At 39.7% G+C, this 16,307-nt stretch overlaps 2 protein-coding genes across 2 annotated transcripts in view; both read left to right on the forward strand.

Annotated features, from left to right (window-relative positions):
* Positions 1 to 3,135: 3,135 nt before the first annotated feature.
* On the forward strand, positions 3,136 to 8,792 carry LOC118799001 (nuclear factor 7, brain-like). Its single transcript, XM_036558668.1, has 5 exons — positions 3,136 to 3,582; positions 5,500 to 5,595; positions 7,019 to 7,249; positions 7,341 to 7,574; positions 8,033 to 8,792. The coding sequence occupies exons 1-4, from the start codon at positions 3,196 to 3,198 to the stop codon at positions 7,365 to 7,367; spliced, it is 741 nt and encodes a 246-aa protein (XP_036414561.1). The 5' UTR covers positions 3,136 to 3,195; the 3' UTR covers positions 7,368 to 7,574; positions 8,033 to 8,792.
* A 6,166-nt stretch (positions 8,793 to 14,958) lies between these two features.
* Positions 14,959 to 16,307, forward strand: part of fam171a1 (family with sequence similarity 171 member A1) — a 77,896-nt gene continuing 76,547 nt past the window's right edge. The window contains exon 1 of the mRNA XM_036558541.1: positions 14,959 to 15,287. Within this exon, the coding sequence (XP_036414434.1) occupies positions 15,179 to 15,287 (109 nt within the window). The 5' untranslated portion in view covers positions 14,959 to 15,178. The remainder of the gene's footprint in view (positions 15,288 to 16,307) is intronic.

The raw sequence follows: 16,307 nt of genomic DNA on the forward strand, positions 1-16,307 counted from the left end.
TGTGTGTAGATTTCATGATGAATAGACCAAAATGACTTGGAAAAAAGTCTGGTTCCATTGATTTACATTAAAAGTAAAGTATGGTTTTTCCTACCATTTTGGAGATACGAGTGTTTAAGCAATTCAGCACTGAAGATTATTCGCTTAAGGTATGTTTTTGCTTGAACTCAATCTTTAACTTAATTTTTATTAGTTTTTCCATTAAAATAAATGTGAATTAATCCTTTAGTCTCAGCTAAATTCAGCATTTGCTATAGATGGTTAAAGTTGCAGTTTGGAGTTTTATTTTTAATAAAATAGACATAACTAAGGCTTTGGGTCATTCAAAGCACTAAGATTTTAGTCCAAAGTCTAAGTCAGTTAGAAATCTGAAATGTGTTTTGAACTTTGACTTTGAACCAATTCGGTAGAATGATCTATATGTTCTTTGTAGGTTAATAGCTACTGACTGTACCTGTTGCTGCATCAGCCCCCCTCTACCCCATCTTTCAATATAAAGGAACCACAGTAGGACCTCAGCTAAACAAATGTTATTTGATGGTGGGGCATTCTTAGCACAGCAGTAGTGGGACGGTAGGGTGTGTTGTGCTGGTGTGAGTGTATCAGGTACAGCACTTTTATACTCACCGACTGCTTTATAAGACACATCTGCTTTGTTGGCACACATGCTGAAAAAGGTCTTGGAGTACCATTGTCCTGTACTCCTGCCGAATGGATTTAACATAAACATGCTTTAGGCCTTAACCTTATTTCGGAAATATATTGTAAAACAATATCTCAGGCAGCATATGTATAACTGTTTTGTGTAATAGCTTTCTGTGGGGGAGCTTTTCCGGGCATTAAACACACTTCAGATGTCTGGTTCCTATCACTGCTATGAACAGACCTGACTCAGTAAGTTTCTCTAGAATCGAGCATTTTAAAATTTGTAAAAATGGTTGGAACTTCCCTTTATTAACTCTGCTAGCTCATACAATTGGCCTGCCTGCTAAATTACCTGCACTCCTAGCAAACAGGGTTCTATATAGTACCAAAAAAGTGTTCTATGACTTGTATAGCCAAACAATAGCAGAGCCCTTTTTGATGCTATACAGAACCATTTTAAAAGGTTGTTCAAAAAACCATACACCACAGGTTTTCCATCATGGAGAAAAGAAAAACATTCAAAGAACTATTTGTGCATTCCAATGGTCCATTGAGTGTTCAAGGCTCGATATAAGCACTGAATAAAGGTACATAAACAGCTTACCATTAGGGGAGACCAGGTATGGTTGTAACATGGGGAGAGGTGTAACACCACCAATTCCACCAGTCAGGGATTAGATAGGATTCATGTGATGATTTCAGGTTTTACCCACTTCCACCCTGATCCCAACCTGCAGATTCTATAGAGAAAAAAATGAATTTTGAGGTTTAAAAAAGTCTTTTTTTTTTTGACCAACACTGTATTTTGTTTAGTACTTATACTACCACAGATAAAACCATATGACTTATATTAGATTCATCTGTTGTTTCTTAGACAAATTGAAAAACTTTGTTTATCTATGTACTGTAGGTTTTCTGCTCCACCTTCTTTTAGATCAAAAAATTTGGATATCAAGTGGCAGTAATATAAACACGAAACAACCACAAGCATGGGATGAAAAGCATTGTGCGGGGCTGTTATTGGGTCATTCTACAGACACGTCCATTTTTGTGTCCCTAGTGTTTACAGATATATTACACTTCAAAAACATGTTAGGGTTACAATTTATTTATATTTTAAAATAAAACAATAAGTTATTTTAACAATTACACCTTCTTGAGCCTCAATTTAGCAATATTGGTTTTTAAATCAATTATCTAGAATTCCAAGCACCACAGAAGAGCTCGTCCTCACAGTCATGTGTGAAGGCTGAGGCCATATTTTGAAGAAAAAAACACGTTTTTCTGCAATTTTAACTGCAATAATCTATACATGACTATGAAATATATTATTTAAATGAAATAAAGAAAACAAAAGCCAAATAAATATCATAAAATATACAATGAAAGTTCCCCAGGAGTCGTGTCACTGGTGTTACCGCATAACAAAAAATCTCTTTTTTTTGAAATAAAATCACACTGATGACATCACTTGACTTCCTTTTACCTATTTTCTGAGGATCTATGAAGAAAAGCACATGGTGAGTCCACTGTGTCTTTCAGTTATCAGAGATTTTCTCATTTAGCTCATGATTTCATATGAAGCTTTTAGCTGAAGTCACTGGTGTGACCGACTTTATTCTGAGGTAATTGTGAAAAAAAATAGAATACAAATGGATTAAATTACATATTTTAGTGGATATTCCATGATTGACAACATGTGGTTTGATGCTCTGTAGCAGACATTTTGTAAAATGCATTTTTCATTAAAATGTCTCTGGTGTTTCCTTTCTTATGTGTAACACCAGTGAGGACTGGTAACACCATTAACTCTGCTAGGTCATACAATTGGCCAGCCTACTAAATTAGCTACACTCCTAGCAAATAGGGTTCTATTTAGTACCAAAAAAAGTGTTCTATGACTTGTATAGCCGAACAATAGCAGAACCCTTTTTGTTGCTATACAGAACCAATTTAAAAGGTTGTTCAAAGAACAACATATCACAGGTTTTCTGTCATAGAGAGAAAAAGAAAACAAATGCCAAATAAATATTATAAAATATATAATGAAAGTTCCCCAGGAGTCGTGTCACTGGTGTTACTGCATGACAAAAAATCTCACGACGATCAGTAACACCAGTGACTCCTATGGAGAGATAGAAAAGTGGACGTTTCTGTAGAATGACCCTATTTTATTTCGGTAAACCTCTTTTTGAAGCATATTGCATGGTGTGGTCTGTTTTTTGCCTCTTTTGTCTAACTGTGACAACTTGCCCCAGCATGTGTTACAACCTTCCCCGGTAGTGGGGTAGGCTGTAACAAAGGAGCACCATGTATTCGACATCAACTCATGAAGTGTCTGTGATTTCCTAGCTGAGGACTGAACTGAAGCTATTTGTGGCAGCAGTGCTGCTGGAGTTCTGTTCTAATAACGAGGTGTGCCGCCACATGTTGACGCCCCTTGAAACAGGTTCAGCCGCTCTGGGTCTAATCCCGCCAAATTTAGTTTCGTTCTCCTCAAACACCTGTTGATTAAACTAGCTCGGTGGCCGGCTGAACCCGAGACATTCAATGGCCTCTAAACGAGCCTTCAGTGAGGAGGACTTCACCTGCCCGGTGTGCTGTGACATTTTTAAGGAGCCGGTTCTCCTCTCTTGTGGTCACAGCGTGTGCCGGCGCTGTGTTCGGCGGTACTGGAGATCTAAACGCACCCGGGAGTGTCCGCTCTGCAGGGAACCGTGCTCTAGGGACCCTCCCGTTAACCTGGCCCTGAGAAACCTGAGTCAGACCTTCCAGGAGGTCCAGGAAGACCCAGAAACGCTGTGTGATATTCACGGAGAAAGGCTGAAGCTGTACTGCGTGGACGAGGCTCAGCCTGTGTGTGTGGTGTGTCGAGACTCGCTCTTGCACCAGCACCACACATTCCGTCCTGTCGAGGAGATCGCGGCTGAGCTGAAGGTGGGCTGTGAGAGGTGGCGGTGGTCGTATCTACTGATATTTGTAACCGTTTGTAATAGTATGATCCTGTTTCCGCTCTTGTTAATAATGCTATAGGGTGGACGTCACGTAAAAGCGCGCGCGCGCGCGATTGAACATTTTCCCGCGTTTCCGTTTGTTTTTGTCACTGTGGTAAAGTAGACTCAGCGCATCTTTACGGCTTTTTAACTGAGCTGTGATTGATTTGGTTGTTAATAATAAAATATATACATATATATCACGGTTTAACTACTACGACGGCGTTTTAGGGCCACTGTTAATAAAGATGAAAATAGTAGACTTCGAGAAAAAAGTCGCACTATTTCGAGATAAAAGTCATAATATTTGCGAGAAAAAAAGTCGTAATATTTGCCAAAAAAAGTAATAGTTGCAACAAAAAAAGTCGTATTATTTCGAGAAAAAAGTCGCATTATTTCGAGAAAAAAGTCGTAATATTTGCGAGATAAAAGTCGTAATATTTGCATGATAAAAGTCGTAATATTTGCGAGAAAAAAGTCTTACTATTTCGAGAAAAAAGTGGTAGAATTAGACATTAAAGTGGCATTAATACCAGGAAAGGTCGCAATATTGTGAACAAAGGCTTTGCGAAGGGAAGCAGCACCTCCTCGTGTTAAATGAGGGGCGGTGAGTTGGTGGAGTTCTACTTTCATATCGATTCACCCATAAAGAAACACTCAGTCTCCCTGTCTCTCCTGCACATCAGCACCAGCCTGTTATTAGTATAAGAACCGGCTGAAACGGCTGAGCAGGAAACTGAGTTTATCTAGAATAAAGAGCCAGACGGACTCGGAGGAAACTGTCTGTCTGTGTTGTTGAAGGAGAATCTCAGGCAGGGTTGTCTACATGGCTCTCGGGGGCTACATCTCCCCCCATTCAAAGAGGGCATGAAGTTTCACAGACAGTGAGAATGATGATCAAAATGATCCACAGAGAGACAGGAGTGAGTGGAGCTCCGGCGCCAGTACAGCAACCGAGACCCCAACCCGTTATGGCAGCCCCCCTACAGTACAGCAGCCCCCCTACAGTACAGCAGCCCACTTTATTCTCAGAATATTATGACTTAATTTTCGAAATATTACAACTTTTTTCCCTAAATATTGCGACTTTATTCTCAAAGTCTATTTTTATTTTTATTAACAGTGGCCCTAAAACACCATCGTAAACTACGACTATGCCTAAATCCATAGAGAACTGTATTTTCAGTCACCTTGCGCACGACAGACTCATGGGAAATGTAGTCGGTACAATTAGTGGCATCTATCCTATGCCTCTGTTGTAGCAGATTGAGCTTGGTCCCCATTTTCAGGTGTTCAACAAGGTTTTAAAAGCAAGGAAAACTGAGCAGGCTACCTGTATTGATGTAAGACATTGCAAGCCAAACAGAATTAAAAACAAGCTGTATTTTACCTCTATGCATACAACTATTCAGCCTGGAGATGGATCCATTATGCTCTGGGGTTGTTTGGCAGCCTGTGGCACAAACTGAAGCTGAGAAGAGGCTGAACAATGATCTAAAACACCTCAGAATCCATCATGAGCTTCTTCAGTTAACGCAGAGACCCCTAACTGAAAATCTGTGGATAGATCTTAAACATGCTGTACATGCAAGATGGCCCAAAAATATCACAGAACTAGAAGCGTCCTACAACGAAAAAAATTCTGAAAATTTCTAAACGGCTACAAAAAGCCTTTGCAAGGTGTTACTGACTTAGTAGGGTGTCCAAACCCCCAGGTACATCTTGAAAAGCCACCCCAAAGTCTCAAGCCAGAGTGTAACTCGAACACTGTTGTGTTTCCTTACCTAGTACAGTGAATCAAATTAGTGTCTACTAAATCAAAGTTTGAAGTCTGTTGTAATTTAAAGTTTCTTGATTATAGAAAACGCTTGAGAGTGAACTGAAGATTGTGACCGCCAAATCGAAGAACTTCCAAGATGCCCAGCTTAACTACCATCAAAATATTGACCACATCAAGGTGAGAATGAGTGGCATATGTCCGGCTATGACGCCTATCAGCATATTCAAATCATTTTAATGAAAATTATTTATTGAATCTGCCATCTCACAAAATGGGATCCAGTTTCATGTTCTCTTTAAATGATTTTACTGTCAAAAACACATGCCTTACCCATCTTGTAGAGTGCAGGTCTGAAAGGATTAAAGGCATTTTCTGTTGTTCAGGATATGATTATATAAATAACATGAAAATTACATAGCCTATAGAAGTAAAGTGTGTTTTACACCAAATTTCCAGTTTAAGTAATAACCAAACAGCACTGCTGTGCTGAAAATGGTCCACCACCTAAATAATATCTGGTCAGCAGTGAATCTGTGGTGGTCCCCTTTCACTGATGGATATGGTAGAAGGGGGATGATGAATTGTGCAGCAACAGATGGGCAACAGTCATTAGTTGTACAAGTATATAGTGGACCTATTAGGAAGGTGTACCTAATAAACCAGCTTAATAAACTCTGTGTTTACACCGATCAGGCATAACATTATGACCACCTCCTTGTTTCTACGCTCATTGTCCATTTTATCAGCTCCACTTACTATATAGGTGCACTTTGTAGTTCTACAGTTACAGACTGTAGTCCATCTGTTTCTCTGCATACTTTGTTAGCCCCCTTTTACCCTGTTCTTCAGTGGTCAGGACCCCCATGGACCCTCACAGAGCAGGTACTGTTTGGGTGGTGGATCATTCTCAGCACTGCAGTAACACTGACATGGTGGTGGTGTGTTAGTGTGCGTTGCCCTGGTACGAGTGGATCAGACACAGCAGTGCTGCTGGAGTTTTTAAACACTGTGTCGACTCACTGCCCACTCTATTAGACACTCCTACCTTGTCGGTCCACCTTGTAGATGTAAAGTCAGAGACGATAGCTCATCTGCTGCTGCACAGTTTGGTCATCCTCTAGACCTTCATCAGTGGTCACAGGACGCTGCCCACAGGAAGCTGTTGGCTGGATATTTTTAGTTGGTGGACTATTCTCAGTCCAGCAGTGACACCGAGGTGTTTAAAAACTCCAGCAGCACTGCTGTGTCTGATCCACTCAGACCAGCGCAACACACACTAACACACCACCACCACGTCAGTGTTACTGCAGTGCTGAGAATGATCCACCACCCAAATAGTACCTGCTCTTTGAGGGTTCATGGGGGTCCTGACCACTGAAGAACAGGGTAAAAGGGGGCTAACAAAGTATGCAGAGAAACAGATGGACTACAGTCTGTAACTGTAGAGCTACAAAGTGCACCTATACAGTAAGTGGAGCTGATAAAATGGACAATGAGCGTAGAAACAAGGAGGTGGTCATAATGTTATGCCTGATCGGTGTATATTGCATTTGTAATTTCTGCACACCTGACCGACTGATATTTGTGCTAATCTTATCAGAATCAAGTCCAGCACATAGAGAAACAGATTAAGGAGGAGTTTACGAAACTTCATCAGTTTCTAGGAAAAGAAATGATACCCATGCTAAAAACACTACGGGAGGAAGCAAAGGAGAAAATACAGAGGCAAAAGGAAAGAATTGAAAAAATCAATCAAGAGGAAGAGACCCTCTCAAAAACCGCTACAGACATTGAAAAGGAACTACAATCTGAAGATAGCAAGTTCATAAAGGTCAGAATTCAAGCATTTCCTTCTCTTTCGCTCTTTACGGTGGCAGTGCATATTTTTCGTTAATCCTAAACATCTCTTCTGGTTTCAACAGAACTTTGAGAAGACACTGGGGAAGTAAGTAGGATTCCTCTAGCTTCTCATTTTGTTTCATTTTCCTCTCATAGTTCTGAATCCAAACCCCGCACCCCTGAATTCTGACTTTTCAGAGCCCAGTGCACGCAGATGGATCCAGAAGTGGCTCCTAAAGAAGTGATCAGTGAGGCAAAGTACCTGGGAAACCTGCAGTTCAGAGTCTGGGAGAAAATGAAGAACAATATCAAATACTGTAAGTCTGTTTTTACTTCACATCAGGTTGAACTTCACCGTGTAGCTTAGCTGAAACCTTATTTAAGCTGGAATTAGTTTTACTTGGAAATGTCCTGGATTGTTAGTGACAAGATCTATGATTTGAATCTGAAATATTATAAATGAGGAAGACACTGTTGACTGGTTTAAATATTAATATACATGGTGATTCAAAAAGATTCATCCGATTTCAAAGCGCCATATTTTTACAACCGTGAGGACTTAGGAACCAATCACATGCCAATTGTAAGAGGGGGTCATAGAGTTTCAGACTGTCACCAGAAGATGGCTCCTAGACATCTGCATTAGACATACACCTGATCCAGTTAATCAAGGCCTTCAGAATCATCTGAATATTAAGAGCCAGGTGTGGAACTAAACCCTCCAGGCCTTCCGTCGGGCACCCCTGCTATAAACAATATGTCTTTGACTCCTCAGCTCCTGTTTTTTTGGATGAGCACACGGCTCATACTCAGCTCGTCCTGTCCGCGGATCTGACCAGTATGAACTTCAGCGATGACCAGGAAGATGTAAGCAATGTGAACAGCCAGAAGGGTCCGGACATTCCGGAGCGGTTTGATAGGTGTTTGTGTGTGTTAGGCTCTGAAGGCTTCTCTGTGGGGGTGCACAGCTGGGACATTGAGGTAGGAAACAACACCTTCTGGATGGTGGGTGTGGCCACAGAGTCCGTCCATAGAAAAGTGCACAATGTTTTCCCCAGTGGAGTTTGGGCTGTTGGGTTTGATAATAAGCGGCTGTGTGCTCGGTCTCCTTCAGAGCCATACGTCCCTCTCAGTGAGGCTGCAAAACCCCAGGTGGTCAGAGTTCATCTGGATATGAATACTGGAGAAGTGCAGTTCTCAGACCCTCTTAGCAGCACCGTTATCCACACATTCAAGCACTGCTTCACAGAGAAAGTCTTTCCGTTCTTCCACACCCTGTGTAGTCTCTCTCCTCTGAAGATCCTGCCCTTCCAGCCTTTTGTGGAATTGAGAAGGTGCAGTTAACTCACATTTTTCTGCAGCAATAAGAAAAGCATGTTGTACTTTTGGATGAATTTCTTGTAGCTAATTTTTTTTTAAAAATGTGTTTCAAAGTGATATCATATACAGTACATATGGTAAATGTAAGTATTCTGGGAAAATAGTATGTAAAGCAGTTTATCTAGTCATTAATCATGTATTTGTTCAAACAAAAATACTAACATTACAATCTCAGAAATAAAGGTACTAAACTGTCACTAGGCCGTACCACTCTTGTAACTGGGGTGGGACCCTCAGGGGTGCATCTCAGTACCTTTAGTCAGGGAACATAACTGTAACATAATCCACTGAAATGATATTCTCTAAGCTGTACTGACTCCACACACCCCGTCTCGTCTCCAGGCCTTTATTTTACTGTTCTGTTTTAAAACATTCAGTTATGAAAAGGTACAAATACGAACTTTTCACCTGGAAAAACCTTATTTAAGATTCACAATTGGACCTTAAAACCACTGTTGTACCTTTGAGGGAACATTTACACTGTCTGTACCTTGATGAATGAAAAATGTACCTGCATAGAACCTTTATTTCTAACAGTGTAGCATAACAAAGCATTAACAAACAAGTAAGCATTAACAAAACACTGAGTGCGTTTACATGCAATTAATAATCCGATCATGATTATTGATTTGGATCATTGATTATTGATATGGATTTCTGCAGTTATCTGATGATTGAAGCAGTCATGTAAACAGCATACTCTGATTTCTTAGATTGTATTTTTCAGTTCATGTATACCCTTACTCTGATTTCTTTCGCTTTCCTCAGTCTGCGTACTGTACTGCTGTACCAACAAAACACTTTAAGAGCGACGCTGAAACCAACTACGCTCAAAGAAACTTCTAAACGATGTATAATCATACTTTTTGCTAAAATTACTTGATATTTAGAGCCTTAGCATAACCATGGTTTTTCAGCTGCATTTACATCACGTCTATTTCTATAAATTCATTGGCCGGTTGCAAAGCAGAAATCCGATTATGGCCTGACTCATGTAGACCTGGAGTTTTCTGTTATCTGAAAACATCTGAGTGTTTGTATAGTGCTTCTTTAATGTGTTCATGTTCTTTGACTTCAAAGCATCCTTGAGCATGAGAAAGGTGGTATATAAATAAAAGTGCTAATGATGATGTAAATGCGTCGAACAGATTACTGACAAAATCTAATTTTCTGCAGTTATCAGATTATTAGGTGCATGTAAATGCACTCACTGTGATTTTATGTAGTGTTAGCTTAAACATTTCCAAAGCTCTCTCTGAGAAAGTCCAGTACTCAAAGCTACTGTCGTATACCTAGTTTATCTGATCAGTTCCTCACTGAATTAAATCAGTATCTGCCATGGCTGAGGTGTAGCGGGAAGTCAGGAACCAAGCCTGTGTTCTTCTAACAGTGCTCTGCTAACGAAGATATTTATAGCTTAAAAAAAAAACAAGAAATTGTTACTTTTTACTGTAATTATTTGTGTTTTATTGAGTTTTTAACTGTCAAAAAACACATTTACTGCTGAAACTGTTTAAGATTTTGTGCAATGTGTGTTTGTAAGTAGAAGATACTTAATTTTAATTGAAATCAGATTGTGGTGTGTGCAGTCTTACTTTTTAACATTGAAAAACTCCAGCAGCACTACTGTGTCTGAGCCACTCATACCAGCACAACACACACTAACACACCACCACCACGTCAGTGTTACTGCAGTGCTGAGAATGACCCACCACCCAAATAGTACCTGCTCTGTGAGGGTCCATGGGGGTCCTGACCACTGAAGAACAGGGTAAAGGGGGCTAACAAAGTATGCAGAGAAACAGATGGACTACAGTCTGTAACTGTAGAACTACAAAGTGCACCTATATAGTAAGTGGAGCTGATAAAATGGACAATGAGTGTAGAAACAAGGAGGTGGTCATAATGTTATGTCTGATCAGTGTAATTGTCGGATTGCCGTTATTTGAGCTGTTCACAGTTATTTTATCACAATTCTCTTGCACAGTTGTTGTCTTTCACAGTCATATGTTTATGTGGCAACAGAATGTGGACTGGTTATTTCTCACCAGTTCGGGTGACGCACATAGTATGTAAATTAAAGAAAGCTGAAAATGCTTTCATTAAGACGCTTCGTGGGTCTCATGTAAACACCAAAAGTACCGAGTCATGTTTATTTATTTGAGCTTGAGCTGTTTCTGTTGCCAGCTGGGAGTTATTAAGTATGAATAGCTAGGTAGTTACAAGACAACCAATCAGCCAATTTGGCTACTTGAGGTTTCTGCTTTAATAGTTGCATAAGATGAACAAAAATACACAACTACATTGTTCATCATAATTATTTATATGGCAATGAATCATCAGCTACAGTGTCATGACTGTGAGAGGCCTAGCTGTAACCTGAGTACTTGCATGTTCAGATAAGACACAACATATTTTATCTGTTTAAGTATCACTGACCTGGTTGCCGATTGCATTCAGAAAGCCTGATGGGCTGTGTCCCAAATCAAGTTTAAGATCAAGTATTACTTTATTAAATGTTTCCTGAAGGAAGCAGCTTTCTGTTTCTTGCATGAAAGATTTGGAACTTTACTTATTATATTCATATTTATCAGGCACCTACATTTTTATTTAGTTTAACGTTATATTGGTTATTTGTCTTGTTCCTTTGTATTAATGTACAATCCCATTTTATTTATTCTGCTGTTTTGAATTTTACTTCTTTTGTTTTTTTTCCACTTTCTTGCTTTCTTTATTCCTTTTACCTTTTATTGAACAGAGGTGTTTTTTTTTACTATGGTTTGCTGTTCACTATTTTGTTAACACTGCCTTGTTAATATCGCTGTTGACAGAAAAAAACCTCGTATCTCCAAAATAATAACTTTACAGGAGAAGGAAAAACCAACTTTAGTTTCAATGTAAGTCAATGGAACCAGACATTTTTCCAAGTCATTTTGAGTTGTTTCTTTTGGTCCATTCATTATGAAATTTGCACACAATATAAAGAACAACAGGTATTTTCAAATTATGTCAAAAACTGAAAAACAACAAAAAATGGAGATACAATGTTTTGTTCCGACAACAGTGACGTGTATTGTAAAGCACTTTGAGCTGCATTTTTATGTATGAAAGGTTCTATGGAAATGTTGTTGTTGTTGTTATTATTATTATTATTAGGGAAATTTCACTTGTGAGAAATTTTACTTGAGGTGTCAGCGGTTTATCCTTGACTGACACGTGGATGTGATCATGGATTAGATAAGAACTCTTTTGTCCAATGCAATAAAGAACTGGAGGGTAACTCACACAAGCTGTAAACATTTTAGTTGGCTTTTCAGCAGAGACGCCTACTGTGTCCCAGTCATTTGCTGCTCCTTTTATCTATCACTCTTTACTCCATCCATCAATGGAAAGACCCACCAAAAGCTCACTGCTGACCCAATATTTAGATGGTGGATTTTTTTTTACTGCAGTACATGACGCATAATTAGAAAAATATATATTTTCTAAATAAATATATGACACAGCTTCATATTTTCTTGAGTTCCTCAACCTGCAGGTTAGATCCAAATCCATTTCTCAGAAAAACATAGTATCCTTTATGGTGCGCTGCAGGGTTTTGTACTAGGCCCACTTTTCACTATACATACTACCGTTAGGTCACATTATTAAATGTGAGATGATACCAGTGCTAAACGCTAAGCTGGATAAATAAATGGCATTAATTGTTTTATTTGTTAGAATTAATTGTAATTGTTTATTATAATAATAAACAAAGTATGGCTTTTTTTAACTAAAATTCATAGCCTATTTTAAATATGCATTGTTTTTTTATTCTCTATATTCCACTGCTGTGTTGTTCCATTAGTCACAGTGGTAGGAAATCAGTTTGGACATGCAATAATTATGAAATTTCACTTGTGAAAATGGAATCGCCACAGGTTAGACTTTCATTCTTACTGGTAAAACTGGTTCCTTCCATTAAAATCCATTGGAAAAGCCATTCGTTCTTACTAGTGAGCACCAAAATCTTGCCAACTTGAAAAAGTCTTTTTTTTTTTTACCAGCACTAATTAAATATCGCTTTCTGATTGCTGATACCAAAATTTGTGAATTAACAAATTTTAACAAGTTTTCTTTCTTTGTAAAATCTTTCTGTGTTTGACAAATAAAAAAAACTGCAGGAGTTAAATTTATGTTTAGGGATTTTTTTCATTTTTGTTTTTATTTTAGTGTACACCTTCTCTTTATTTGCTGACATATTGGGGATAATATAAAATATAAAATGTGCCGTAACTTTTGTTCAGGCCACATTTTACACTGTATCATTTCTTCTTGAACAATATGTTAAGTTCAGCGAATGAGAGTGCAGAAGTGTGGACTGTTTCACTGTAGAGGATGTTATTTTCTCTTAGAAAATCAATAAAATACGTAGCTTGACCAGGGGCACCCAAACTTTTGCACGCGACTTCTCCCACTCTCAGTGAAGGTTCTCAAGTTTGTTATCGCAGCCATCCACCAGGTGGCGCCCTTCGGCGTCAAATTTTGACTGTGTGAGCGTCACTGGTATCATAACAAGGAGAATCCCAGTTATCTCGCTGATGGATATTTAGTGCACTAATTACATGTAAAAGCCGTTACAATGTAATGGTCTACGTAGTGCACTATATAGGGAGTAAGAGAACTATTTGGGACTCAGCCACAGACATTTTATTATGAGTTTTGTGTTGATGGATTCTGTGGAGAGGATAAGGTGAGAGGGGAATTTTCTGTATAATTAAATGGTTAAGATGTAAAGAAAACTTAAGATGTAGAGAAAAACCCAAAAAACACGTGTAAGTTCATTGGTGGCTTTGGATGGTAAATAAAATGTCTATATTTGTGTTGTAGACATTGTGACCCCTGGTTTTTATCACCACCACTGTAAGGAAATCAATGTTGGTAAGTTTCTTAAGAACTCAACAACCGAATTATGCAGAAATTCGGAGAAATGGGTGGAATTCCCCTTTAAACTGGTAGCTTTAAACAGAACAGTGTGGAGATTTTAGGCCAAGTGGGTGACGCAATAGTTTATTTATAAGGAATAAAGTGAATGTGTCTGTTTCAGTTGCACAATTACTCAAACTGTACCAAAGAACAACAAAAAGAAAGAAAAATCAGTGCAATTTTTAAAGTTCTCACTGTTGTTATCGCGGCCATCCGCCAGATGGCGCCACTCTCCTTTAGTTTTTGACTGTAGGAGCAACGCCTGCGTTTTATTTTGGGCCGAATCCCAAATGGCTGACATCTAGTGCACTGATTGGATGTAGACGACATTGTTATTTGATGACACACGTAGTGCACTATATGTGGAATTAGCTATTTGGGATTCAGCCACAGAGGTTCGTATTTTATTATGGGTTCTGTGCTTAGTACGGTTCCGTCGACAGCGGGAGGGGTTAAACTTGGGGCGGAGCGGAACACTTCAGAGACTTCAGGCCAAGAAGATACAGCAATTGTTTGGTTCTAAGCAATAAAGTGGATGAATAGTGCATTTGTTTCAGCTGTGAGAGACAAGAATTCACAATTACTAATATTCAGTTTTGAATTTTGTTATTGCGGCCATCCGCCAGGCGGCGCCCTTCCCCTGTCATTTTTTGCCTTTGAGCGCATCGCTGGGGTTTTATTTTTTAGGATGAATCCCAAATAGCTAACTATGGGTCATCTAGTACATTAATTCAGAATCGAAACCCGCGTTATTTTTAACGACCTACGAAGTGCACTACATAGAGAGTAAGGGAGCTATTCGGGATCGAGCCACAGAAGTTGGCTCTGTGGACAGGGGAAGAGTTAGACCGGTGGCGCTCTTTCTCTCCCTCCAAAGGCCAAAGAGATAAATCAATAGTTTGGTTATAATCAATAACGTGGATGAATAGGGCATTTGTTTCAGTTGTGAGAGACAGAAGAATTCACAATTACTAATATTCAATTGAAAAGTTCTGAATGTTGTTATTGCGGCCATCCGCCAGATGGCGCCCTTCCTCTGTCATTTTTGTGTGCATCGCTGGGGTTTTATTTTAGGCTCAATCCCAAATAGCTCACTATGGATTGTCTAGTACATTAATTCAGAATCGAAACCCGCGTTATTTTTAGTACATTAGTACATTAGTACATTAATTCAGATGGACTGATTCAGCGCCGAAACGTTACTTAACGTTGTTATTATTAACGTTATTAACGACCTACGAAGTGCACTACATAGAGAGTAAGGGAGCTATTCGGGATCGAGCCACAGAAGTTGGCTCTGTGGACAGGGGAAGGGTTAACCCGGTGGCGCTCTTTCCCTCCGATGTGCAGGACTTCTCCTGGCCCAAAACACACACACACACACTCGGCTGAGCGGCGTCTCGGAGGAGGGGAGGAGGATGTGCACTGGATGTTCTTCGTCAGCCGTCACGACATGAACGATATGAGCAACAAATACGCGGAATTATGGACGGGACCAGAACCGCGGACGGCGTCGTAGCGCTATAGAAAGTGCCCGTTGTTGAAAAGAGACCTGTTTTTCTGTCGAAGTTCAATCATGCGGCTCACGGGGATCAGCAGGTCTGTGGCGGTCGTGCTCTGCCTTTTAGGATGCGATATCTGGAAAGCAGTGACTGAAGCTTTGCGGGAAGACAGCGATGCCAAAGGTAAGGAGATTCACCTGTGATATCGGACAGGTTTTCCCGTCTTGCCTCCGCGTTACGGAAGAAAAAGAGCCGTTAAAACCAGTTAAAGTGCAGATGGATGCTAAAGACTGACGCTGATCTCCGTAACAAAGCTAGGCTAGCTTTGCCAGTCAACAGAGGAAAGTAACGTACGCTAGATTAGCTAGCCGGCTAGCTAACCTGCTGAAAGAATAAGTTAGATAGATACTTATATTTAAAAGGACTGCCTTAATAAAAATGGCTTATTTTGATTTGTTTTTTTCCTTCCAACATGAGTTACGGTCACTTCCACGGTACGTTTTCCTAACGACTTTTTGTGAGTTGGCGGTTGGGCTGTGATGAATCTCAGTCAGGCTAACGCGCAACCCATAACCTACCTTAGAAACGCTTAGAGATGTGTGAAAATATCAAACATTTGCTTATTAGTCTAACAATGGAGCCACTTGACACTATTTACTATTAAAAAAATACCAAAATCTGTTTTCAGGTACCCAGTGAAACCTGAGTCTAACGTTATTTTGCTGCTGTTCACCTCAGCGGCTTCCTATTCGCCAGCGTCTTATTCGAATTTTCCCGTTCCACCTTAAATGGTGCAGCAGTTACATCGCTGTTTAAGGTGGCACGGGAGCATTAGAATAAGGCGCTGACTTCAGCTTCGTTCAGTTATGCTCCTGTCTCCTGTCATTTTTACCTCAGTTATATCTATCAAAAATATAATCGATTTTTTTCCGTTCCACCTTAAATGGTGCAGCAGTTACATCGCCGTTTAAGGTGGAACGGGAGCATTAGAATAAGGCGCTGACTTCAGCTTCGTTCAGTTATGCTCCTGTCAATTTTACCTCAGTAAAATCTACATAAAATATCATCGAATTTTCCCGTTCCACCTTAAATGGTGCAGCGGTTACATCGCCGTTTAAGGTGGAACGGGAAAATTCGAATAAGACGCTGACTTCAGTTTCGTTCAGTTATGCTCCTGTCATTTTTTACCTCAGTAAAATCTAC

This window comes from Colossoma macropomum, unplaced genomic scaffold (genome assembly GCF_904425465.1).
Source record: "Colossoma macropomum unplaced genomic scaffold, Colossoma_macropomum, whole genome shotgun sequence".
Classification (NCBI taxonomy): domain Eukaryota; kingdom Metazoa; phylum Chordata; class Actinopteri; order Characiformes; family Serrasalmidae; genus Colossoma; species Colossoma macropomum.

Bases quoted from the DNA above. Each gene is read 5' to 3' on its own strand.
- LOC118799001 (XM_036558668.1), top strand. From the start codon at position 3,196: ATGGCCTCTAAACGAGCCTTCAGTGAGGAGGACTTCACCTGCCCGGTG. The intron at 3,583-5,499 runs GTGGGCTGTGAG...TCTTGATTATAG, and splicing joins AGATCGCGGCTGAGCTGAAG to AAAACGCTTGAGAGTGAACT. The intron at 7,250-7,340 runs GTCAGAATTCAA...TGGTTTCAACAG, and splicing joins AAGATAGCAAGTTCATAAAG to AACTTTGAGAAGACACTGGG.